The sequence below is a fragment of the Stenella coeruleoalba genome (assembly GCF_951394435.1).
Source record: "Stenella coeruleoalba genome assembly, chromosome: 19".
NCBI classification, from domain to species: domain Eukaryota; kingdom Metazoa; phylum Chordata; class Mammalia; order Artiodactyla; family Delphinidae; genus Stenella; species Stenella coeruleoalba.
In genome coordinates this window covers 54,385,404-54,410,017 of record NC_137165.1, presented here as the reverse complement: position 1 = coordinate 54,410,017, position 24,614 = coordinate 54,385,404, and the positions used below count along the sequence as shown (strand labels likewise).

Sequence of the window (24,614 nt, the reverse complement as noted above, 5' to 3'; positions counted from 1 at the left end):
GTGGGCAGCTTCTCTCAAAGTTGGAAGAGGCAAGGAAAGAGACCCTTCCCTGGAGCCTCCAGAAGGGAACAAAGCCTTGCAAACAACTAGATTTCAGTCTTCAAGAGCCATGTCAATCTTCTAACTTACAAAACTGTAAGATAATAAGTGTGTGTTGTTTCAAGCCACTAAATTTGGGGTAATTTATTACAGAAACAACCGTGGCTCCTTCTCAAGAATTTCAACAACTTGTCACATGTTGATTGGGTCACTTTGGTCATTTGTGAAGTGTTGGTCAAGTCTTTTACCCACTTTTCTACTGGGCTGTTTTTCTTTTTCTTGTGGATTCGCAGGTGTTCTTTCTATATTCTGGATACAAGTCCTTTGTTTGATGTATTTGCCACATAGATTCAGAGTCGGTTATACTCAGGGTGCTTCAACAGTACCAGCACATGGTGGGGCCTAATAAAAGTGAGTTACATGTATACCTGAGTCTGAAAACTCCTTTAAGGAAAGAATGCTCGGATAAGTGACACTTATATAGTTTAATGGGTATAGTTGGGTATAGGATATGAATCCCAGGGAAAGGGAAACAGGACCTCAAAGGGAAAGGCCCAGAATGGAGGTAACAGTCAAAGTTCACCACTCCTGGAGTGAGGTTTCAGGCCACAGGCATTTAAACACAATTTCTTAAAGGTAATTTTTGATTAATTTTCATTCATTCAAAGAGTGTCCGTGGAAGGTAGCAGTAGGTCAGCCTGCTCTAGGCACTGAAGAGCCCAGCTGTGAACAAGAGTGACAAGATCCTTGCTTTCAGGAGATCTACGGGGAGAGAGAGATAACAATAGGTAAACAAAATAAAATGATTTTAGGCATTGAGATGTAAACTGGAGTCGACTGTGAAGGGAAGGTGGGGTTGGTTCAGCAGCAGCCGAACCTCAACGCTGCGGAGATACCGCCCTCGGCCCCGCCTCCAGTTTTGCATACGTCTCCTGATTGGCCATCGGCGGTTGGCCCCACCCCGCGGAGCGGGCGGCTCGGGAAGCGCGGGGCGGACCCCGCCAAGATGCAGCGGCGGCTCCTGGTGTCGCCGGGCGGGCGGGGGGCAGCGCTGGCCGGAGTCGGGCAGGGGGCGCCCGCCGCGGCACCCGCTCGCTCCTAGCGCCCCAGACCTGCCGGCCGGGCTTGGGCCCTCCTTGCCGCCGTCCCGCCCGCCGTCCCCGCCCCTCCACCCTTTGTGCAGCCGCCGCCCGGTGCCCCGGGCTCTGCAGGACCCCAGCCGGGCCAGACCGCGGCAGCGAGCCAGCCCCCTGTGGGCGCCAGGCCGACGGCCGATGGCGAGGGGGCGCGGCGCGGGCGGGGGCACTGCAGCCCGAGTCCGCGACGCGGGAGGCTCGGCCCGCCTCCGCCGCATTGTCCCGGGCCCCGCGCCCCGGCCCTGAGCCGCGCCGCCGCAGCGCCCAATTGCAGCCCGCCGCCTGCGGGGCCATGCGGAGGGCCGCCAGGATGGAGGACTTCACCGCAGAGGAAGAGGAGCCCTGGTACGACCAGCAGGACCTGGAGCAGGGTGAGCAAAGGGGGCAGGAAAGCGGGGTGCGCCCCGCGACCCCTGTCCGCTTCTCCATTGTTGGGCGGTATCACCCCGGGGAGGGCTGGGCTGCACCCGGCGTGCCGGACTGAGAGAGGAGATGCGTCTGGAGAATGGGGACGTGGAGAGAGGGGGCGCTGCCCGGGAAGACCCGAACCAAACACGTGAAGACCTGCAAAACTGGGGGGAGCGGTCTTCCTCTTTGCCCGAACAACAGGGGCATACTTCAGCCAGTTCGCCCACCCCGTCTTAGAGGCAGGAACTGCCCAGGCGCCCCGGGTATTGTTGGGGGGGTCTGAGAGTACTGGCTGGAAGTCTTTGGAGGTCAGGAGGTGGCTCCTTGGTTGTTTTGCTGAGAGGGGTTTTGGGGGGCCGAGGGGGGAGGAAGTTATCCCCATTCCAAATCCAGCAGCACACTTCCCCGCCAGGATTCCTGAGCTCCTAGAAAGTTTCCCCAACTCCCTTCCCCTCTACCCAGGGAGGTGATGGGGGTGCCGGCACCTTGCCGATGGAGAAGCGGAGGCTACTAGGAGTCCAATCTGCCTTCCAGAGGGAGGAGTCCCCTGGTCCTTCCCCTGCTGGCCTTCTCCCAAATGGCTCAAGGTTTGGAGGGGATCAGATTTGGGAATTCTGAGCAGTGCCCCAGATCAGAGCCTGAGTAAACAGGGAGTCACTTTCCCCTCTCTCCCATCTGAGGGCAGAGAGGGCGACTGGAAAGGGGTTGATGAGGTGGCCGAGGTGACGTCACTCCAAGTAGGGGGTGGGGCTGTTAGGACAGGAAGGAGGAGGAGGCCTAAGAGGGTCGCGGCCAGGGCCTGCTGGAGTGAGATCAAACCCAACCTCTCCTCCCAAGAAAAGTGCCTCATTCTTGGATGGTGAGAATTGGAGGCGCTAGGAAACATGTTCTAGAAGTGACCACAGTCACCCAGCAAGCCTGGTGGGTGTGGACACAGTCTGGTTCAGTGTGTGCGGACACCCTCTGCTCTGGGTCTCCATCCATGGGGCCCAGACGCCTGCCTTTGCCCTCATGTGAGGCATCTAGCCAGGTCCTGGAGCCTTTGTTTTCCGGCCCTGACCCACATCCCCACGTGGCCACATTTGCTGGTAGATGAGGCGCTGCCCTTGTGTTCAGGACCGTGGGTTAATCAGAGCCGTTGCGGGACCAGTGTAGGACGGGGGGTGGGGTGGGGGTGCTGGGCTGGACCGCACCTCTGTGTCCTAGAGGCTACCCTCAGCCTCCCTGCCTGGAGTGAAATGCCCCGTCCTGGCTGCAACAACCCCCTTCCCCATCCTGGGCAGCTACCCCCAAAACCTCACATTACACAAACACATATCAGGCTCCACTTAAATGTCAGACACTATCCTGGGAGCTGGGAGTAGTCCCAGCCCTGGCCTCCTGGGTGCACCTGAGTAGGTGGAGTTGGGCTTGGAACTGAGTGGGAGTGACAGGATGCGGTGAGAGGGCTTCATGGAAGAGGCGGGCCTAGAAGGAAAGATTGGAAGCTGAGTGCCTAGGAAGATGGCCTCTTCAGAGGCAGATGCTGATGTTGTTGCTGTCTCGTTTCATTCCCGCACCCCTAAAGGAGTCTCTGGCACTGTGCCCGGCCCAGATGTGGGAGGAAGGAGCTAGGGAGTAGGGGTGGGAGATGTGCTGCATCCGGAGAGGGAGAGAGATGTCGAGATTCCAGCTGGGCCGGGCAGCCATGCTTTGGGTCTGGGGTCGGGATATGGGCCCCACAGGCCCCTGCTTTTCTGGCCTTACTGGTCTGCAGCAGTCAGCCTTGCCTCGTAGCCTGAGTAGCAGGCAGAGCCCAGGAACGAGGAGGGAAACCAGAAATGAGACAGTCTCAGAAGACACTGGAGCTTTCCACCAGAAGCCAAACGTCTGCTTGCCGTAGGCCAGGTGCTGTGCTGAGCCTGGGACGTGATCTCCACCCTCGCAGTCTCCACAGTCCAGCAGAGGAGGCAGAAATGGGATCAGAGTAGCACCTGTGACGGAGCGACAGGGGTTCTGCAGCAGTGAGCCCCTGCGGACAGTGAGAACAGAAGTGAGGGCCTTCTGCTGTGAGACGCGTAAAGGCTTACACACCCCTCCGAGCTGTAGGGTGAAGAGGGCCCTCCTTCCCCGCCCCGGCAGTGGAAGCAGGCCGGTAGTCTAAGTGGAGGGGGTGCCTGTACCGAGGCACAGAGCCATGCGAAAAGACCACACATGACTGCAAAGTAGGAATTATCTGGAGTGCCGGGGTGGGAGTCAGAGGAAGTCCCAGGCACAGCTGCTGCGGCACCCCATGGGGACTGGCACAGAAGGCTGGATGGTGGGGTGAACGCGGACCAAAGGCCAGACACGTGGGGGATCGGGTGCCTGTTCCTTCCCCCTTCCCCACACCCGCTCCCCAAATTCTCTCCCGCCCAGCTGCCCCCCTCTGAGTGTCCCAAGACATGGTTTTTCTCAGCTAGCCCCAACTCCCCTGAGGACGGGCCCCAACTTTACTTTCAGATGCTTGGCCATCAAGCTCCTGGTTGACTTTGATGCTGCTCCATCCCAGTGGAGGCAGGCATCTGGGACAAACAGGGTCCTCCTTTCTCACTGTGTTCCCTCTGCCCACTGTCACGAGCACCAGTAAAAATAGAAAAAACCATTAATTATTAAGCACTGGCACTCTCTCTCTGCCTGCCTCCCTCCCCCACCTTGGACGAGGTGTGGCCGGCCCTGTGGGTACCTCTTTCCAGGCTGAGAGATGACTGCTGAGTCACAGAATTGAGGTCCTGGGCTCCTGACCTTGAGTCTCAGCCTCAGGGGAGAACTCTGACATGGCAAGGGGAGGGAGGTGACCGGACCCCAATTCTGCGCACCCAGGGTTCCTGACTTTGGTGCCCCGGAGGTTGTGAACAGGACCCCTGCAGCCCTGCCAGGTGGTAGCTGGCCTCCTTCTGCCCCCTTTGTCTTTGTCTTTTCTTCCCTATGTCTGTCCTCTGTCCTTTCCCTACCTCTCTTCTCTGGAGTCTAGGGGGTCCCACCCTGACCCCAACCAGGAGGGGCAGTAGGATTTCAGGATTTCTCTTCAAAGACATCCCCTGGCTCCCAGCCATTCTCTCTAGGGCTCTGGGGCATTGCTCCTGGGCGACACCTCTGCTGGCATTCAGAGGGCAAAACTGCTGCAGCCCACTGCAGGAGACCCCAGAAAATGCTGGGGTCCAGGCAGAGGAGATGCCAGTTCAGACTCAGTACCTTCCCTGGCCTGGTCCAGTGTAACCATTAATCTGGCTGTGACAGGCTGTTCATTACTCCAGATTCCACTTCTGGCTTAGCCAGCTCTCCCGTCCGCCCACTCCCAAGACTCCCTCCCCCTCTGGTCCAGAGGGAGCTGCACCCTCCCCGAAGCCAAAGCCGTGCCCAGCCCTCATCTAGCTGGTGTCCGTTCCCCAGCACTTGGCTCTACTCAGCTCCCTGCCCTGCAGCTTCTAGACTTCTCTCATGATCCCTCCTGGCAGCTCGGACCAGCTTAGCTTGCATTTGTGATCCCATTTCCCTGAGACAGTCTCTGGGATTCTCCCCAAGCCGCTTCTATTGTGTTCCCTTCCTGCATCTCGCATCTCGGAATCGCTAAGCGGCCCGGGTCACATTCGCTGCCTTCAATATCCCCGGTTTACAGTATGACTTGCAGTATGACAGCTGCCCCAGCCCAACCCACTGGCAGTAGGAATACACACACAGCTCAGATGCTCACCTGGAAGGAAGAGCATAAAGTGCAGTTGTTCTTGGCCTTTCCTCACTCTGCCTCTGACCTTGGACTCAAGGTTAAGTTTCAGGGCCTTCATGCAGGCCACCCACAGAGCCTGTCCTCCCACGCCAGTGCAGGAGGCAGCATCCCTAGCAGCGGCCTCGTCACAGACGACCTGACAGTTCCCAAGGGTAAAAAAAAAGTTAGCGTGACCGTCTGTTCTTTTTCACGTATACATGAATTACTTGATAGCTTTGTGGATGAGCCAAATGTCCGCCATCCCATTACAGGGAGCAGGAAGCTGGCGTGCCTCCCTCGTCACGAACTAGGGGTGGTCTTGCTGATTTTCCACCAAGCACACAACCTAAGTTGATCTGACCTCCTCTTTGAGACCACAATCTGATCCTAGGCTTCCCTTAGACATACATTTATATATTTAAATATAAATAATAATATATTTACAAACATATTAAAATTTTTTTTCTTTTTTAAATTTTTATTGGCGTATAGTTGATTGACAATGTTGTGTTAGTTTCTGCTCTACAACAAAGTGAATCAGTTATACCTGTGCATATATCTACTCTTTTTTAGATTCTTTTCCCATATAGGTCATTACAGAGTATTGCATAGAGTTCCCTGTGCTATACGGTAGGTCCTTATTAGTTATCTATTTTATATATTACCCTTTGCTTCTAAAAGGAGTTAGGCCTATGTATGGGGAAATACCCACCCCAAATGTCTAGGTACCCTCGACCAACTTCAGACCCACTGAGAGAATTTTTAGGGATGCCAGCACCTGCCATTCCCTTCTAACCCCTCCCCTTCCCCACGATACAGCCCCCTAAAGACAGGCCAGATTCCCTCCCGACCTCTCTGATAGGTGTTCATTTACCTTTGGCTGGGATTGGGGAAAGGAGGTTCCGGTCCCACAGGGTACAAGAATCGGGGCTACTGGGGGAAGAGGTTGGTTTTGCTGCCCAGGGAAAGGAGAAGGTTTTGGAGAGGGGCGTGTGTCACTAGGACCAAATGGTACCCAACTGGGGTGAGGAGATGTGAATTCTGCTTCCAATGTGGCTATAACCCAGGTAATGAAACCTCGGGTTTCATTCTTTCCTCTTCAACCTGTCATCCATAGAATAAGGAGGTTGGGCCAGAGCTTTTTTTTTAATATTTATTTTTATTGCACCATTTTTTACTTTCCTGTTTTCTCTCTCTCTTTTTTTTTTTTTTAATATATTTATTTATTGGCTGCGTTGGGTCTTCGTTGCTGCGCGCAAGCTTTCTCCAGTTGCAAGCGGGGGCTACTCTTTGTTGCGGTGCGCGGGCTTCTCATTGCGTTGGCTTCTCTTGCTGCGGAACACAGGCTCTAGGTGCGCAGGCTTCAGTAGTTGTGGCATGTGGGCTCGGTAGTTGTGGCTCGCTGACTCTAGAGCGCAGGCTCAGTAGTTGTGGCACGTGGACTTAGTTGCTCCGGGGCATGTGGGATCTTCCCAGTCAAGGGATCGAACCCGTGTCCCCTGCATTGGCAGGCGGATTAACCACTGTGCCACCCGGGGAGTCCTGGGCCAAAGAGCCCTGAAGCCATGTCCAGTTCCAACACCCAGCAAGCCCTTCTGCCCCTCCCCCTCTCAGTAAGCTCCAGCCGCCCTTCCAAACCCAACTCCAAGGCTGCTCATTGCCTGAGATTCCCACTGTCCCCTGCGTGAACTCTCCTTTACCTATCATCCCAGGGCACTTTGCCCCTATGTCTGCTGATGCTCTTATCACATTCCACTCACTCATTCTTTCAGAAAAGATTTCTTATTCACCTGCTCTATGCCAGGTATTGTTCTAGGTCCTGGGAATATCAGTGACCGAAACAGGCAGGATCCCTGCCCTGTAAGCTTACGATTTAGTCAAGGGAGACGAACAAGATAAGGGTCCAAACTGTTTGGTAAATTGGTGGTGATATGAGCTCAGGAGAAAAATGAAGCAGGGAGGGAGTGGGGCGTGGGGGAGGGTGCAGTTTTGAGGTCAGTGAGGTCAATGTCTGAGGAAGGCCTCCTGGAGAAGGTGACATTAAAGGCAGAGAGGGGTGAGCCCTGGGAGTGTCTGGGGAGAGGACATTCCAGGCAGAAGTGACAGCCAATGCACAGGCTTAGCTTGTGGCTTACATCCCCTTCCAGGCCTGGAGTCTCCCCAGGGGTGGCCCCTGGGTCCTGGTTCTCTCAGGGTCCCCAGAGGCCCAGCCCAGAATGAGTGCTCAGAACAGGAATGGCGGGGGTCCTCCAACTTCATTCTCAGCTGCTCATATCCCCCCCCCCCGCCCCCTCCCCCCCAAGACTTGCACTTAGCTGCGGAGCTGGGGAAGACGCTGCTGGAGAGGAACAAGGAGCTGGAGCAGTCTCTGCAGCAGATGTACTCCACCAACGAGGAGCAAGTGCAGGAGATTGAGGTGAGGGGCCACACGGGCCCTGCACAGGCTCCGCCACCCATCAAGGACCCGTTGGCCCGTGTGTACCTTTGTGCAGCTTAGGAAAAGGTGCCCTCTTAGCAGGCCCAGGCTTGGCCCAACAGCCTTGTGCAGTTCACAACCTGCACAACTGTCCCAGGCAGCCCTATTGCACCACCATCTTGACACCTCCCTCTGCTGCAGACGAATACCCCAAAGCAAACCTGTTCCTAGAAGTGGGAGGAGGGCCCCGGCGGAGACATTTTCCCCAACCCAGTTCTGAAAGGTTACTCACCCACCCCCACCCCCAGTACCTGACCAAACAGCTGGACACGCTGCGGCACGTAAATGATCAGCACGCCAAAGTGTACGAACAGCTGGACCTGGCGGCCCGAGACCTGGAGCTGACCAACCAGAAGCTGGTGCTGGAGAGTAAGGCTGCCCAGCAGAAGATCCATGGGTGAGGACCGGGTGGAGGGCTGGGAGCCGGGGGCTGGGGATGGCCAAGGAGAGGCCCAGGGCTGGGTGTACATGTGTGCCTATTGACCAGTGGGTGTGACTCAGTCTCCTTCTTTCAGAAGCCCCGGTCTGGGAACCCGGGATGGTAGTGAGTTTGTCCTTGTCGATTTGGGCTGGCTTAACATTCAGGACACAAACCTTCTTTAAGCACGAGCTACACACCAGGCTCTGTTTTAGGCACTGGGGAATACAGTGATGGGGATGCAAAGACGCTGTCCCGCCCTCTGGGAGGGAAGGCAGACACGTAAATATTTTATTGCAAAATATTTTATTTTATAGGGTGATAAGTGATTAGATGGGTGTACAAGGAACCGAGGAGACACGGAGGAGAAATGGTCAGCTCGGCCTGGTCACCTCGGGAGGTGGGGGAAAAGAGTGGGTCCTTGGGCGTACGTACAAGGAGTTCCCTGTCTGACCTCAACAACGGGCAGCATGGCTCAAGGTCACCTGTTTGTCCCCCACCCCCAAGTCCCCCTAGGGCTGCAGTGAGGAGGGCTGGCCCCGTCCCCTTAAAGTCCCTCCCATGCGTGTGTCCCCCACCCCATCCCCAGGCTGACAGAGACCATCGAGCGCCTGCAGACCCAGGTGGAGGAGCTGCAGGCCCAGGTGGAGCAGCTGCGGGACCTGGAGCAACTGCGAGTGCGGCGGGAGAAGCGAGAGCGCCGGCGCACCATCCACACCTTCCCCTGCCTCAAGGAGCTGTGCGCCAGCCCCCGGTAGGTGAGGGTAGGTGAGGTGGACCCTGGACCGTGTCTCCGAGTGCCCGGGGCTGCCAACCACGGCAGGGAAGGGCGGGGAGGCGCCCCGCAGCAGGTGGGAAGGAGAGCTGCCGCATTGTCCAGGCTATTGGAGGGGCTGCTCCCGTTGCTACGACAGTCAGCAGCTGGCTCCTGTGAGCACTGGCCGTGTGCCCACCGCTCTGCTAAGTGATTTAATTCTCACGGCAGTACCTTAAGGTGTGATTTATCGTCCCCACTACTCAGAGGAGGAAATTGAAACTCCGAGATCATGTGTCTTATCCAAGGTCACCTGTTTGTTTAGTAAGCCAGAATTCTCACCCAGGAGGGGTTAACAACTCTACCTTTCAGTTCTCATTAAGTCTTTTGAGTAGGATGACTCCCTAATGTAAGAATACTGCACACACGGTGTATTTAGTGGGTGTTTCAATAAAGGTCCTGGCAAGAGACAGATAGCCTCCTCCCAGAGTAACTGAGCAGTGCTTAATAAAGAGGTGTGGGCAAGGTGCGGGGAAACCAGGGGGACACTGCAGCACCCTGGGGTTGCAGTAGCAAGGAGCTGTTACCATCCTGAGGCCTGAAGGGACCAGGAGAAGGGAGGTTACTGGAACCTAGAAGGCAGGGAGAGCGCTGTCTGGCCTGCAGTAACCAGGGAAGGAGCCCAGGGGAAGACATTCCCCGTGACCTCCCTCTGCCCCCATCCCCCTGGCCCTCCTGCCAGTGCCTCCCATTGGCTGAACCCAAGAGAGAGCCAGGAAACCTGGCGGAAGCTAAGGGCAACCTCCCAGGGCAGAGAACAGGGGTAGAAAGGCCGAGAGCGACTCTAGGTGGGGCAGCCTATCCAACCCCGTCAGGGAGAGAGATGCGGCTGGGCTCCCGGGGCCTTGGCCGTGCCCACCGCCCTCTGCCCACCTGCCCCTGCTCCCTCCCAGGTGCGAGGATGCCTTCCGCCTGCACAGTTCCTCCCTGGAGCTGGGCCCGCGGCCGCTGGAGCAGGAGAACGAGCGGCTGCAGACCTTGGTGGGAGTGCTGCGCTCCCAGGTGAGCCAGGAGCGGCAGCGCCAGCAGCGGGCTGAGCACGAGTACGCGGTGGTGCTGCAGGAGTACTCAGAGCTGGAGCGGCGGCTGTGCGAGATGGAGGGCTGCCGCCTCCGTGTGCAGGAGCTGGAGGCTGAGCTGCTGGAGCTGCAGCAGATGAAGCAGGCGAAGACCTACCTGCTGGGCCGGGAGGACCACCTGGCCGAGGCCCTGCTGGCGCCCCTCACCCAGGCGCCTGAAGCCGACGACCCCCAGCCGGGCAGCGGGGACGACTCGGGCGCCCAGGACGGGGTCTCCTCTCCGGCCGCGTCCCCGGGCCACACCGTGCGCAAGAGCTGCAGCGACACGGCACTCAACGCCATCGTGGCCAAAGACCCGGCCGGCCGGCACGTGGGCAACCTCACGCTGCACGCCAACAGCGTGCGCAAGCGGGGCATGTCCATCCTGCGCGAGGTGGATGAGCAGTACCACGCGCTGCTGGAGAAGTACGAGGAGCTGCTGAGCAAGTGCCGGCAGCACGGGGCGGGGGTGCGGCACGCGGGCGTGCAGACCTCGCGGCCCATCTCCCGGGACAGCTCGTGGAAGGACCTGCGGGGCAGCGAGGAGGGCCAGGGGGAGGCCAAGGTGGGCGAGAAGAGCCTGAGCCAGCACGTGGAGGCCGTGGACAAGCGGCTGGAGCAGAGCCAGCCCGAGTACAAGGCGCTCTTCAAGGAGATCTTCTCCAGGATCCAGAAGACCAAGGCCGACATCAACGCCACCAAAGTCAAGACGCACAGCGGCAAGTGAAGGTTCCCCGGCCAGTGGCCTCCCCCAGGATCAGGCCGTGGGGTCCCTCTCACCTGGGCTGTGCAGCCTCTGGTGAGAGAGGGAGCCCTTTAGCAGCAATACACCCCAGAGGGAGGCTGCTCTCTGACCCAGGGAGCATGCGGGGGACACCCGTTCCCTGCTGACGGGGGAGGCGGTCAACACCTCTTGCCTCCCAGGACCCTCCACCACCCCGCGCCAGCCCAAAGGCACAGCCGAGAGTCTGCAAGCCAAATGTCCCCACTGCCCGCTCTCCCAGCCCCCACTCCCCGCTCTCCCAGCCCCCACTCCCCGCTCTCCCCGACCCTCTGACCCTGGGCCTTGCTCTCAGATTTGTAGCCAGGCTTCTGAAAGCCATTCTGGACCAGTTGGCTTTCTTTTTTCAAAGTTCCATTATTTTTATTTTTTTGAGAGTTTTTTTTGCAAGGCAGGGTCTCCCTGACCCCTCGCCACAACTGAAAACACTTGAAGGGGGACCCCAGAGCCAGCTGTTGCAGGTTCCAGGGGTCTCCTGGACCATCCACTGCTTCTCCAGCTGTGACACACTGTTATTCCCTTAGCACCAGCTGTCCCACCTCGAGGGTCCTGACCAGGTCAGAGACAGCCCCTGCCATGCAGAGCAGAAAGCCTGAGCCAGGCCCAAGTGGCCTGACTCCAGCCCTGGTGAGGGCGGGCTTCTCCCTGGAGATCCTCAGCCCACTGCAGATCTGTAGCCAATCAACTCAGAGCCAGCCTCCCTGGGTTCCAGCCCTGGAAATGCCTTCTGGGTATCAAGCCTTCCAGGGGTCTGGGCAGTGGGAGCCCCCTATCTCTGCATGCCTCCTCTGACTCACCGAGCTTGGCCTCTGCCTGTCCCCATCTCAGGGACCATGATGTGTCTCATTCACTCCCCTGCTCCCCCCAGGCCCACCCCACCGCAGGTCATGCCTGCCACCCCCAGAATGTCCTGGATGTGTGCCACCAGCCCATGGTCCCAGCGTCCTCCCCTGGCCCCCTTTACTGGGGCCTGCCCAAGAGTCTCACCCCACACTGGGAAATGGGACCAGATGGGGAACATGTCTCCTCCTTCCCATACAATGCCTGCTTTTGAGGACCCAGCTGGGTCAGGGGTTTAGTCTTTTGTTAAGGCTTCAGAAGGTCCAGCTTCAGCTAAGAGCTTCAGCTAAGAGATGCCCAGGTCCCCCGTTTGCCCTGAGAAATTCTTCAGGGCTCCCAGTTCCTTCTTCCTGAGACCCTAGAAATCAGAGGAGCCATACAACGCAGTGGAAGTCAGTAGCCCCGGCCTCTGTGCTGGGAGCCCAGTGGGGAACCTTCATGCCTTACTTGTTTCTAAGGGGTAAAGGGGTTTTCTTAACAAGCCTGCCCAACCCCCCTGGAGGCGCCACCCTGCTTTCCAGGCGGCACTGTGATGAAAGTTGTCAGCTGGTCCTTCCATTCACACATCTTGGAACCTTTGGTCCGTTGGAGCTGGGCAGCTCCCAGCCATCCGTGTGTCTCCGGCACCTAGGGTGGAGGGGGTGGGGTGGGATGAGACGGGTGGGGGAAGGGCTTCTGCCTGTTTGCTCCCCGGTTCTGTAGCTGCTGACCAGCGTCATCTTCGAAGTATACATGAGAGAAATATATTTACAAATGCTTTATTCTCTTCTTTAATAAAAAACGCACCAGTAATCTAAAGCCAGAAATGGAGCCATGGTCCTGTCTCTGTGCACCTCATACACCCGCCTCCCATCACACAGCTATCTATGGGGGGGAGGGGCACAGCCTGAGCTTCACCACCCCCGTGATTGGCAGCCAAACAGCTCTAAGTAGCAGGCTCTTGGAAGTTTCCATATTTGTTGAGTACCAGCTAGGCCGGTCACGTGGCCTTGCAGGGTACCCCGTGGGGTGGACCCTCCTTGCTGTACTGATGTTGAAATCCCTCCTCCCAACCCACACCTGCTTTGTGGTTCGTTGCTCTGCGGCATGTGGGATCTTCCAGGACCAGGGCTCGAACCCGTGTCCCCTGCATCGGCAGGCGGATTCTTAACCACTGTGCCAACAGGGAAGCCTTCCTTTGCCTTTTAAATGACCCAGGCCTTCAGCAACCTCATGAGGCAGCGGTAAAATCTCTGTTTTACTGATAGGGATCCTGAGGCTTAGAGGTTAAGTTAGTACAGTGGTTGAGAGTCCGCCTGCCGATGCAGGGGACGCGGGTTCGTGCCCCGGTCCGGGAAGATCCCACACGCCGCGGAGCGGCTGGGCCCGTGAGCCATGGCCGCTGAGCCTGCGCGTCCGGAGCCTGTGCACCGCGATGGGAGAGGCCACAGCAGTGAGAGGCCCGCATACCGAAAAAAAAAAATCACATAGAAATAGTCGAACCCAGACCTGATCAATCCCATTGTGTGATACTGCATGTTCCCTACCTCCACGTAATGTTGAGTTTTAAGAGCTAGTCTGACCTAGGGCACTCCAGAAAAGAAGAAAGGAAAATCCTGTGGACCCCCTCTACATGGGGGTGGTACCCCAACTCACAGCTATAGAGAAGGCCTGGTGTCTGCAAGCTCCTGAGCTTCCAGAAATGGCTTGATGATCCTTTATCTTTTCTTCCCCTCTTCTCGCCCCTATGCGTGTCCCCTTCCTGAAGCACCCATTCAACCTATGGAGAACCAGAGAAGGGAAGAAGGTTGGCCTCAGCCTTGAGTGCCCCCTTTTTAAGGGAACAGGTGGCACCTCTCAGGACTGTTTCTCCCAGAAGGGCCTCTGTGCTGGATGGTTCTTGGCAGCAGCAGGTGAAAGGAGCTTGCCAGCTGCTCCTCTATCCACCACAGGGTAGCTTGTTCCATTCTCTCCTCTACCCCCTCCTCTCCCAGAATCCAGGCCACCAGATGGCCTGAGCAGGCTGTTTATTTGGGGCCATGGAAACCTACAGCTTCCTTTTCCTATCACTCTGGGTCAGGCGCAGAGCTGGAACCCAGCCTCAGAGCAGTGATGCCATGGGCTGGTGGTTTTATTCGTAATCCCTGAGCCGTCAACCTGGGCAAGTCCCTGGCTTTGCTCCCCTGAGCAGCTTTTTCCAGTCACCATGGAGACGCCTCTGTTCCCTCTGAGGTCATGGGATTAAGTCAGACAGGGAGGGTCCCAGGAGACTCCCTTTAAAGCCTAGAGCCCCCAAAGCGCATGTCAATTGCCATTCCCTTCCTAGTCTGGGTTTGCAAAGCCAGTGCTTGGGAAGTATTGTTTTCCCTCCTAAAGAATTTGCCTTTATCCATGAGGCTAAGATGGTAAAGCCCTGACTTGATGACGATCTCCTATTTCAAACAGCCGCATTCCCAAGGACATGTTTTTCTAGGTAATTGTGCTTTTCCTAAAAATAGAACCCGCCATTAAGAAATAACCACTAGTATTACTAATAATCACTAACATTTATTGAGCTGTTTTCGTTTACCACACTGCCTCTCGACAAAGCAACTTAGCTAACATTTACCTGTTTCCAAACACTGCTTGCTCTATTTTAAACCTTTCTCAGAGTTAGAACTTCTCAGTTTTCAAGTTCATTTTTTAACAGTTCGGTAAAAAGGGCTCTGCTTAGGCTGTCTGTGGCTGTCTGAATCTCTACCGACTTCCCCATCCTCCCCTCATCTCCTGGCTTGGAGAGACTGCCATCAAGCTCCACAAAGCAGGCGGCTGGGGCGGGTGTCCATTGTCTAAAGTATTTCTTTCTCTACCTGCCCGCCTCTCCTCCATCCTGGTATTTGTCCTGCAGAGCCTTCACACAGGTGCTCAGCAGGGATTTGCTTTTAGGCTGCCTTGCGAATGAGCCTGAAGTTACTAAAACTCAGCTCTGGCGGAACTCAACTTTCAAAACACCTTCCCAAAGGATCCCTTTTAACAATATTTATTGAGTACCCATGACGTGCCAGCTTCTGGGTACTGGGGATCCAGCAATGAGCCAGTGCCCTCCTGGAGGTGATTACATTCCGGCTGGGAGACAGGCAACAGACACAAAAATAAGATTGAGCGATGTGAAAAAAAAAGTGGCAAAGAGTAAAGGAGATGGAGATGAACCTGGGCATGCTTCGTTGATGCTGTGAGATTTGGGGGAACATAGGTCCAGGAAGGCACAGACCGAAAGGAAGAAAAGTGGTGTTTCTGGGGGACACGGCATCCGGGGGTTCTTTTCACCAGGAGGCTCCCTGGAGAGCTCGCTGTCTGGCCAACGTCTTCCCCATCGCAGCAGATGCCCTCAAAGCACCAACCAGGCCTCCTGAAGGCGGCCGACCAGAAGCCTCTAATAAGCTCCGCGCGAGAGCAACGCCAGAAGCTCTGCTCGCTTCCTCCCCATGGCAGGCGCTAAAGGTCTAGCGGAACCAAAGTCTCGAGGGAAGAGCGAGCCCACGGACCGCGGAAGAAAACGCCCACCGGAAGCGGCCCCGAGACCCGAACATGGCGGCCGTACGGTGGCTACGCTGGGGCCTGAACCGAGCCGAACCCTGGCTGCTCCCGCGGCCCGCGCGCTGCCCCCACCGGACTCTGAACAAACAGGCAGAGGGTACCGAATTCCAGAGCATCTACAGTCTGGACAAGCTCTACCCCAAATCGCGGGGCTCGGACACCGCCTGGAGGGTTCCGGTGAGCCGGGAGGGCCGGACGGAAGGGGCGTTTCCTGGACTCTTGCTGGGTGACGTCGGGCAGCCGGGGCCCCATTGGCCGGGCGTGCTGCTAATCCAAGAGACGGACGCGCTCAAACATGGCGGTCGCCGCGGGAGGAGGCTGGTTGCCCGAGCAACCGGGGCACGGGGGCGGCTGGGCGGTTGGCGGCCTCCCGTGTGGCTCGAGGTGTGCCGGCGCCGGGAGAGCATGCTGGCTATGCTTCTTACAAGACCACCAGCTTTTCCGCATTCATTCCCCGTTCCTCAGGCCCAAATTCTCGTCCCAAGGGAAAAGTGCCGTCCACAGAGGACAATTAAGGCAGGAAGCTGCCAAGTAGCTCCCTTTTGGAGCCTTTTAGCAAGTGACGTGGTCCTTAGCCTCTAGTAACCCCAGCACGCCTGACGAAACAGAGGTTCTGGTTCGTTGCCTCAGGATACCTTTATTGACAGTCCGCTGTGTGCAGGCGCTGTATCAGGGTCCGGAGCGGGAGAGTTTGGACCCACCCAGTTCTATGGAGTTTCCACCTACAGGATTGGAAGAGAGCGTTCATTCATTTATTCATTCATTCACTCACTTAACAAACTTCAGTTGAAAGCATGGTGTATACACGATGCTAGGCATGGGGACAGAGTAGTGAACAAAACACAAAAATCCTAATGCTAGTGGAGCTTATCTGCTTAATGGAGGGAGACAGGCAATGAAGAAAATCAGTAACATAGAGTATGTGATAAGTACTTCGGAGAAAATAAAGTCCGGAAGGGAGAAGGAGTGCTAAGGTAGGGGGTGGGGTTACAATTGTAAGTAGGCTGGTCCGAGGAGGCCTCTGAGAAGGTGATGCTTGAGTAAAGACTCGGGAGAAACAAGGCAGCAGGGAGCCGTGAGAAAAGCAGGGAGAGAAGCATCCCTGCGGAGGGAACAGCAGATACCACCCCCCTCAAGGCAGTAGCATGTTCCGCTGGTTCAAGGAACAGCAAGCAGGCCAGTGTGGCTGAGCAGGGGGCTCAGATATGAAGCTGAAGGGGAGAAGGCTGTGGGGAGGCCTTTGTATAGGGCTTACAGGGCTTTAGTTTTGCCCTGAATGTGATGGAGGCAGAAGAGCGGAATGATCCAACTTAGTTTTACAAAAATCACTGTTCTAGAGAAGAGGTTGCAGAATGGCAAGAACAGGAAGACCAGTGAGGAGATTGCAATATTATAGGCAAGAGATGATAAGCGGGGTGGAAGCAATAGGAGTCATGAGAATTGGTCAGGTTCTAGATAAATTTTGAAGGGAAAGCCTACCGGATTTGCTAATGGATTTTCCCTGAGAAGTGAGATTAAAAGAGGAATTGAGGTCTAGGGCCTTGAGTAATGGAAGGATTGTGTTGCCATTAATGGAGACGACAGAACGGTAATAGCATTCGTTTGTCTGTTCATACATTCAACAAAAAGTTTCTCGTGCACCTCCTGTGTCAGACACTGTTTCAAGCGTTGCAGATACCACCACGATAAAACAGAGTTCCCACTTCATGGAGTTTATGTTCTAGCGGAAGGAGCAGACAGTAAACAAATGGGGAAAACATACCAGAGAGCGAGAAGTAATGGATAGACCAGAGTGTTTTGATGTGATAGCCAGAGAGCTACTTCAGGTTGTTAGGAAGGGAGGTCCTCTGTGAGGAGGTTTGAGGCATCTGTTAGACTCGAGAGAGGAGACCTCGAATAGCAATTGGTTTTACCTCAAGAAAGAGGTTTGAGTTTGAGCCAAAAGGTTGGGAGTCATCAACAAAGTTGTTTTTTTTGTTTTAATTTGGTGGCGCCCAGCTTGTGGAATTTTAGTTCCCGCACCAGGAATCGAATCAGGGGCCCCAGCAGTGAAAGCACTGAGTCCTAACCACTGGACCGCCAGGGAATTCCCAAAGGTGGTATTTTCAAAGGAGATGGATGGAATGTTCTAGGGAAAGAGAGAAGAGGAAGGATTTCAGGACATTTCAGAGTTTTTAAAGGTTGCAAAGAGCAAGCAAAGGAGAGTGAGAAAGTCACGGGGAGGTGAGAGGAAACTGGAGAGGCCGGCTCAGAAGGAGGGAAGAGCGAGCTTCAAGGAGGACGCAGCCCAGGGTCTCCACGATGCAGAGGTGGAGTAGGCTGGGATTTCACCCCCAGATAATTCTAAGATGAAAAGGGATGAAGGGACTTCCCTGGCGGTCCAGTGGTTAAGACTCCAAGCTTCCAGTGCAGGGCACGCGGGTTTGATCCCTGGTGGGGGAACTAAGATCCCACATGCGGTGCAGCGGGGGGGTAGGGGTGGGGCCCGGGGCCCCCCTCCCCCTGCAAAAACGGGGTGGTGGGTGATGAACGCAGCCAGAGTGGGGGCAGATGAAGACACTTTGAGCTTGGGGGCACAGAAGAGCCTCAGAGTGGGTAGTGTTTGCACTGGGCCTGTGGATGCGAGGATTTGAGGCTTCGGAAGAACAACTCGGGGGAGACGTGAAGGTGAGAGGTCCTGGGGTGAGTAGGTCAGCTTGACACAAACCCTCAAGGCAGATGTGCTAGTCACTGTTGAAGGCAGACAGCCTCACATGCGAGCTTCCCGGGGTCTGGGGAGGAACAGGGGACCCATGGTTTGTTGCTCCAGGTTGGCAGAGGGTGTTCCTTTTGGAGTCTGCCTGATGTACATGTACTGTGGCACCTTCCCTCCCCTGGGCGCTGGTAGTTCCCGACACTAGCTAAGTGGAGTCAGGGGGCAGCGGCAGGGAAGGCTGGAGAAGTCAGTTCCGTTTCCCTGGAGGAGTGTTTCTGAGGCAGTACCTCTGGAGTCTGGGGAAGATGTTTCTGTCATCCTGATACAATTTTGCTGGAGACCTGAAAATAGTTGTATTACATTCATGTCGTGGCTTTACATCATTTCTGCTTTGTTGCCCTGGAACAGTTAGGAGTCGCCCAGTAGGTAATGTTTATTTGACACCGTATATGTTACATTACAGGATGATGCAGAGCAAGCCAACTACGACATTCCTATAGGTGAGTAGTTTGGGCTGATAAAAAAATCGGTCATTTCCTCTACCCCTCACACATTCCTTCCAGGTCTCTCCAAACCAATGAAAGTAAAGAAACTGTCTGGGGTTACAAAAGCAGAGTCCTTTCAGCATTGTTGAGAATAGAAAGGAAAAAAAAAAGTGATGAGGCAGCCACTCCGGCGTGCTGTGCAGTGCCCAGCACGAACAGAGAGCTCCTGATGGTCTTGTGACGTGGAACAGTCTTTACGATAGATGAATTGATTGTTATTTGAAAAAAGTAAGGTACGGAAGCATCTGTATAGTGAGCTACCATTTGTGTTTCACTTACATATATCTGAAAGACACACTTCTGGATGTACACGTAGATCTGCGAGGATGTGAAGGACCCTGGACACAGGGACTGCCGTGGGGAGGGGAGGGGAAAGGACAAACCGGGAACTTGGTGGCTGGGGAGCAGGAGTGGGGACTTCTCCCTGTAAACCATTTGCATAACTTCATAATTTTGTGCCCATCAAGCCTAAGGCGTGACCTGTAAAGGAACAAGCAAAACCCTCCTGAGGTTCAGAGAGTTTCTGGCGCGCAGACAGCGAGAGGAGAGCAGCCAGAGGCGCCGGCGCCCGGTGGCCCGTGCTCAGGGCGACCCTGAAACAGGGAGGCCAGGCGACCACGGTCTACAGCAGAGGAGCCGGCGTCCTGCGCTGCTCAGGGTGACCCTGAAACAGGGAGGCCAGGCGACCACGGTCTACAGCAGAGGAGCCGGCGTCCTGCGCTGCTCAGCAGTTTGAGGCCCGCAGCTGTGCCCTGAGGCAGGAGGAGGCCGAGACCCAGAGAGAAGGGAGGCTGTCTCCTGACAGCCTCGGGGGGACGGGCAGGCAGATGGCCCAGTGGCCGCTCCTCAGCTGCCTCTGCTCGTGTTCTCTGAGAGGGGCCCAGGTCTCCCCGTGCCTGGCTGGCCTGTACGGATGCAGACAAGGCCACCAGCCCCGGGGTAGAACCGCCCGCCTCTCCCCCCGCGGAACCACACGTATTCCTCACCTGTTCAGAAAAATGAGTTCATTTGATTTGTCAAAGGGCCTCTCAGAAGCCATCTGGCGAGGTCACCGCTGCCCGCTGAGGCCGGCCCTCCACCACCACGGGGCCGCACTCCTCGCCCCCCAAAGCCCCTGCAGCTCACCACCCAGTCTTCTGGAACTTTTCCGCTGCTCTGCCTTCCCGGCTTCCCTCAGATACTACAAGGCTGCTTTTCATGAATTACAAAAATAGAAGGAAGAAACCTCATTTTACAGATCCAAAACAGACCAACCAAGACCCAGAGAAGCGGTGGGAGTTTGTGGAGGTCACAAAGTCAGTCAGTGATGAGCTGGTGTTAGAAGACGGGGCTCCCAGCTCCAAATGGAGCGCTCATTCACCCAGCAGGTGTTTTCATCCACTGACCGCGACCGAGGCCCAGGGGTACACGCGCAACTCACGAGGAATGAGAGCCACCTCCCCTCTGGGGAGTCCACATCCACTGCATTTCAGAATAGAACATTAAACCCAGTTTGTCCCTTAGCTTGAGCTTTTGAAAGAGTCCTTGCTTTATTTATTATTATTATTTATTTTTTGCGGCACGCGGGCCTCTCACTGTTGTGGCCTCTCCCGTCGTTGCGGAGCGCAGGCTCAGCGGCCATGGCTCACGGGCCCAGCCGCTCCGCGGCATGTGGGATCTTCCCCGACCGGGGCACGAACCCGCGTCCCCTGCATCGGCAGGCGGACTCTCAACCACTGCGCCACCAGGGAAGCCCTGTTTTTTTTTAATAAGGCTTTTTGTGTGTGTGTGGCTGCTTTGGGTTTTTGTTGCTGCGCGCAGACTTTCTCTAGCCGCAGCGAGCGGGCTACTCTTTGTTGTGGTGCGCAGTGATGTGGTGGCTTCTCCTGTTGCGGAGCACGGGCTGTAGGTGCGCGGGCTTCAGTAGTTGTGGCACACAGGCTCAGCAGTTGTGGTGCACGGGCTTAGTTGCTCCACGGCATGTGGTTTCTTCCCGGACCAGGGCTCAAATCCGTGTCCCTTGCATTGGCAGGCGGATTCTTAACCACTGAGCCACTAGGGAAGCCCAAGAGTCCTTGCCTTAAAACAAACTAACAGCAAAAAACAAGGGCAGTCAGATCTAGTGGAACATACTAGACCAGAAGCAGACAACCTGGGTTGTAATTTCACCTCCTCTGCTCTCTCTGTGGCCTTGGGAGACCCTTGATTTTAGTTTTGACATCTGTAACTAATCTCTGACTTTACTGATCTGAATGTTACGTCATTGAAAGAGAGACGAATAGGGATACTGATGTTGATGGTAAATTAGCAGTTTGCATGTTTTGCCCTGTGATAATATTTTGTTGGTGTGTGTTCTGTTTTTCAGATCGCTTGACAATATCTTATTGTCGGAGTAGTGGTCCTGGGGGCCAGAATGTTAACAAAGGTACAACGGTGCCTTGTTTTCTTTCACTTTAAAGCTTTTCTGAGAGACGGACTTGAGGACTTCTGTGTTTACATTCATGTGGCAGTAAAGAGATTTTTTTTTTCAGAAGCTTAAATACCGCCCATTTATATAATAACCCTCTTTATTCTTCTGAATGTGGTCTGATTCTCAGACTCTCAGTTGTGGGTTGCTAGGACTAGGACTGGCTTGGGAGTCTAAGCAAAGGGAAGTCACAGTGTGAGCTGGCAGCCGGCTCCAAGAGCAGGTTTCCTTCGTTCTCCTGGACCCGCTCCCTGCTCCTGCGCCCCCCCCCCCACAGTCTTTTCAGAGCCCAGTACATTGTAAGACTGCTCCTCCGCACCCCCCACGTTCTTTTCAGAACCCAGTACATTGTAAGAGGAAGAAAGCACTAGGCGTTTTGTTCCTGGAAGTTTATTTGTGTCTGGATGTGCCTCACTATCTTTGCAGGCTCATTCCATAGCCCAGTTTGTATCCCCGAGTTCACACAGGGTAGAAACAGCCCCGGGTGGGTGTCTCACCTCCCTGTGGTTCAGAATCCGGTGGTCACCAGCCACCCGGCGCTGAGCCTGCCCGAGCGTCTCAGTGACCCGCGCCCCCTCCCTTTATTTACAGTAAATTCCAAGGCTGAAGTCAGGTTCCACCTGGCCAGCGCCGAGTGGATTGCAGAGCCTGTACGGCAGAAGATGGCGGTCACGGTAACCACGGGCCCCGTGACCACGGGCCCCTTCCTTTCTCTTTAACCCTCAGTCACTTTTAGGCCTTTACTCTGTAGAACTCTGGTTTTGCCTTTGTTCTCCGCAGCACAAAAATAAGATCAACAGGGCAGGAGAGTTGATCCTTACCTCTGAATGCAGCCGCTATCAGTTCCGAAATCTGGCAGATTGCCTACAGAAAATTCGAGACATGATTACTGAGGCCAGCCAGCCAGCCAAGGAGCCATCCAGAGAAGATGCTGCACTTCAGAAAATCAGGTACCGGAAACTTCCCTGAGCTTCTGCAAACCAATTCGTGTGGACAAGGGGCTACACAGGGAAGAAAGGAGGCACGGTGAAGCCCACGACCTGCCAGCAGGCAGGTGGACAAGCTCCGGGAATGGGAGAGACTCGGACCCGGAGTGGAGGCTTCTGGGCCGGCGCCTGCTGCTTCGGCTGCTCTGCTTCCCGCTCAGCTGCCAGCTCCTCTCACCACTTCGATAACCACTGATTGGGCATCTGGGCATAATTGTGTTTTTCTTTGTTTTCAGGATAGAAAACATGAATCGGGAAAGGCTGAGAAAAAAGAGAATAAATTCTGCCATAAAGACCAGCAGGAGGGTAGATGTGGACTGAAATCATCCCCTCGAGCTGGCAAAGACCCTCTTTAGGGCCTCCAGGCAGCTGCCACCGAGGGAGCTTTAACACCATCAGGAGACGCGTGTGTTGTTTGTTGTCAGTGCTTGTCTGTAACATTGGAACCATCTCAGGAATGTTCATCTGGAACGAGGGTTGTAGGCAGTGGTTGCAGAGGTCTTTACAGGCAATTACCATGTTGTCAAACCTCTATTATCCATTTAATATATTAGGTGCAATAAAGTTCTAAACTCAGTGGGCTTCCGCTTCTCAGAATGCTTCAGAACAGAATTCCTCCCTTTTCTCTCAGTTTAAATCTGCCTAATAATTATTGGCTGATTGTACAGCCCCGGGGGAGCACAGAGGGATGAGCCCTTTGGGAACACGGGGCAGAAGGGCTGAGACAGGTGCGTGGGCATCGGAACTGGGCCTGGAGACAGGGCTAGAATATTAATCAGTCGAGAGCCGGGAGGACATGCCAGTTGAAGGGAACAGTGTGAATAAAGGAGACCAGAGAAAAGGCTGGGGTGGAGGAGACGATGAGGAATCCATCTGAATGGGGAATTTGTCCAGGTCGTTGTGAGAGGTGAGTCTGGAGAGGGAGATAGAAGTTCAAGGTGCAGGGTCTCGGGTTCAAATTGAGGAATTTAGATTTTTTTTCTTTTTTTTAATTTTATTTATTTTTGGCTGTGTTGGGTCTTCGTTTCAGTGCGTGGTCTTCTCACTGCGGTGGCTTCTGTTATTGCGGAGCGCGGGCTCTAGGGCACAGGCTCAGTAGTTGTGGCACACGGGGTTAGTTGCTCCATGGCATGTGGGATCTTCCTGGACCAGGGCTTGAACCTGTGTCCCCTGCATTAGCAGGCAGAGTCTTAACCACCGTGCCACCAGGCAAGTCCCAATAAATGACTCTTATGAAACACAAAAGATGTGGAAGATAGGGTCCCTGTCCTCAAGGGACTCAGAGCCCAGTAGGGAGCTGAGGCTCATATACAAGGAAGTGCAGCATTCTTTGGTTCATTAATTCAACAAATACTTATTGAATACCGGGCAATGGGCCAGGTCCTGGGGAATCAGCAATGAACAAAACAAAAGTCCTTTCTTCCAGAGAACTTCCATTTGATCAGAGGATGATAAAAGCTGAGAAGAAAAATGGCTTCGTCTGGGTAACATGACCTAAAACGTGGTAAATAACACAAGAAAGGTCTAAATAGATTTTGGGAAGGAACTAGTTCCAGCTGGATGGTCAGTGAAGATGTACTTGATGTGCTTGAGATGGGATGGAAGAAGGGGAGGGGCTGGCCAAGGGAGCAAGGTAAGAGCTTGTCACCGGGAGGCTCCAGTGATGGCCAAGGGCCCTGCCTGTGGCCAGGACAGTAAACCATAGTATTGAGAGAATGGGCTGTGAAGCCAGCTGCCCTGGATCAGCTGCTGACTTCCACCACCCCCAGCTGTGCAGCCTTGGGCAAACTACTCGGCCTCTCTGAACCTTAGCTTCACCATCTATAAACTAGGGATGATGTTGTTAGTGCCCACCTCGTAGGGTGGTAGTGGTTAGTGGCACTGAGCCTACACCCAGCGAATGTTAGCCATAATTAACAGTTTAGCCATGATTAAACAGTTCCAGTTTGGCTGGAAGCCAGGGGGTGAGGAGCTGTGGAAGACACACCTGCCACCTTGAGTGGGAGCCAGGCCTAGAAAGGCCTTAAATGTGACAGCTAAGACATTTAGACTCCACCCCTACAGAGGCTGTCAGGGGAAGATTAATCTGACCGTGACTGAATGAGAAAAGACTGCGGGGAAGTGGACACAGGTTGATGGACAGACCCATGTGAGCAGTTAGGGACCCATCCTGGAACTAGGGCAGTGACTACTGGCATGGAGAGAAAATAGCAGGTGCAAAAGGGTTATGGGGACAGAAAATTGGCTTGGGTGGAGTGCGAGCTGGTGTGTGACAGGGTGCTGAGCTTTCAGCCAGGAAAGTCACCGAGGAAGCAGGCTTGGGAGGATGGTTGGATGATGGGTATGGTTTTGCCTTCGAGGAGCTGACTTTGTGGGGCCTGAGGAGGAATGCTTAGGTGGAGATAGCCAGGAGAGGGAATGGAGCTGGAGCTGGGGAGTGAGGTCAAAGCTGGAGATGCAGGACAGGGGACAAGGAGAGTCTTGGGAATGGAGGAGCAGTTGAAGATGAGGCAAGGCAGGGCAAGATGATGGTGGCGGGAAACCAGAGAGGGCATCTCTCTGGTTAAACTCGAGCCTAGTGCTGGACCTGTGAGGCCCTCAGAAGACATTGGTGGCATGTGAAGGGACCTGGGAAAGCATTCGAGATACGGAGGAGGGAAGGAGGTAAAGAGAAACAAAAGCCAGGGGACAGA

General features: G+C 55.1%; 2 protein-coding genes across 2 annotated transcripts; both read left to right on the top strand.

The window, feature by feature from the left end:
• The first annotated feature begins 633 nt into the window (after window positions 1-633).
• On the top strand, window positions 634-12,313 carry CDR2L (cerebellar degeneration related protein 2 like). Its single transcript, XM_079905722.1, has 5 exons — window positions 634-1,546; window positions 7,611-7,723; window positions 8,032-8,180; window positions 8,791-8,955; window positions 9,909-12,313. Exons 1-5 carry the CDS (start codon window positions 1,468-1,470, stop codon window positions 10,798-10,800), a joined length of 1,398 nt encoding a protein of 465 aa, XP_079761848.1. The 5' UTR covers window positions 634-1,467; the 3' UTR covers window positions 10,801-12,313.
• Window positions 12,314-15,025: 2,712 nt separating this feature from the next.
• On the top strand, window positions 15,026-22,497 carry MRPL58 (mitochondrial ribosomal protein L58). Its single transcript, XM_079904966.1, has 6 exons — window positions 15,026-15,426; window positions 18,408-18,444; window positions 20,834-20,893; window positions 21,527-21,609; window positions 21,716-21,885; window positions 22,158-22,497. The coding sequence occupies exons 1-6, from the start codon at window positions 15,241-15,243 to the stop codon at window positions 22,240-22,242; spliced, it is 621 nt and encodes a 206-aa protein (XP_079761092.1). The 5' UTR covers window positions 15,026-15,240; the 3' UTR covers window positions 22,243-22,497.
• The last annotated feature ends 2,117 nt before the right edge of the window (window positions 22,498-24,614 follow it).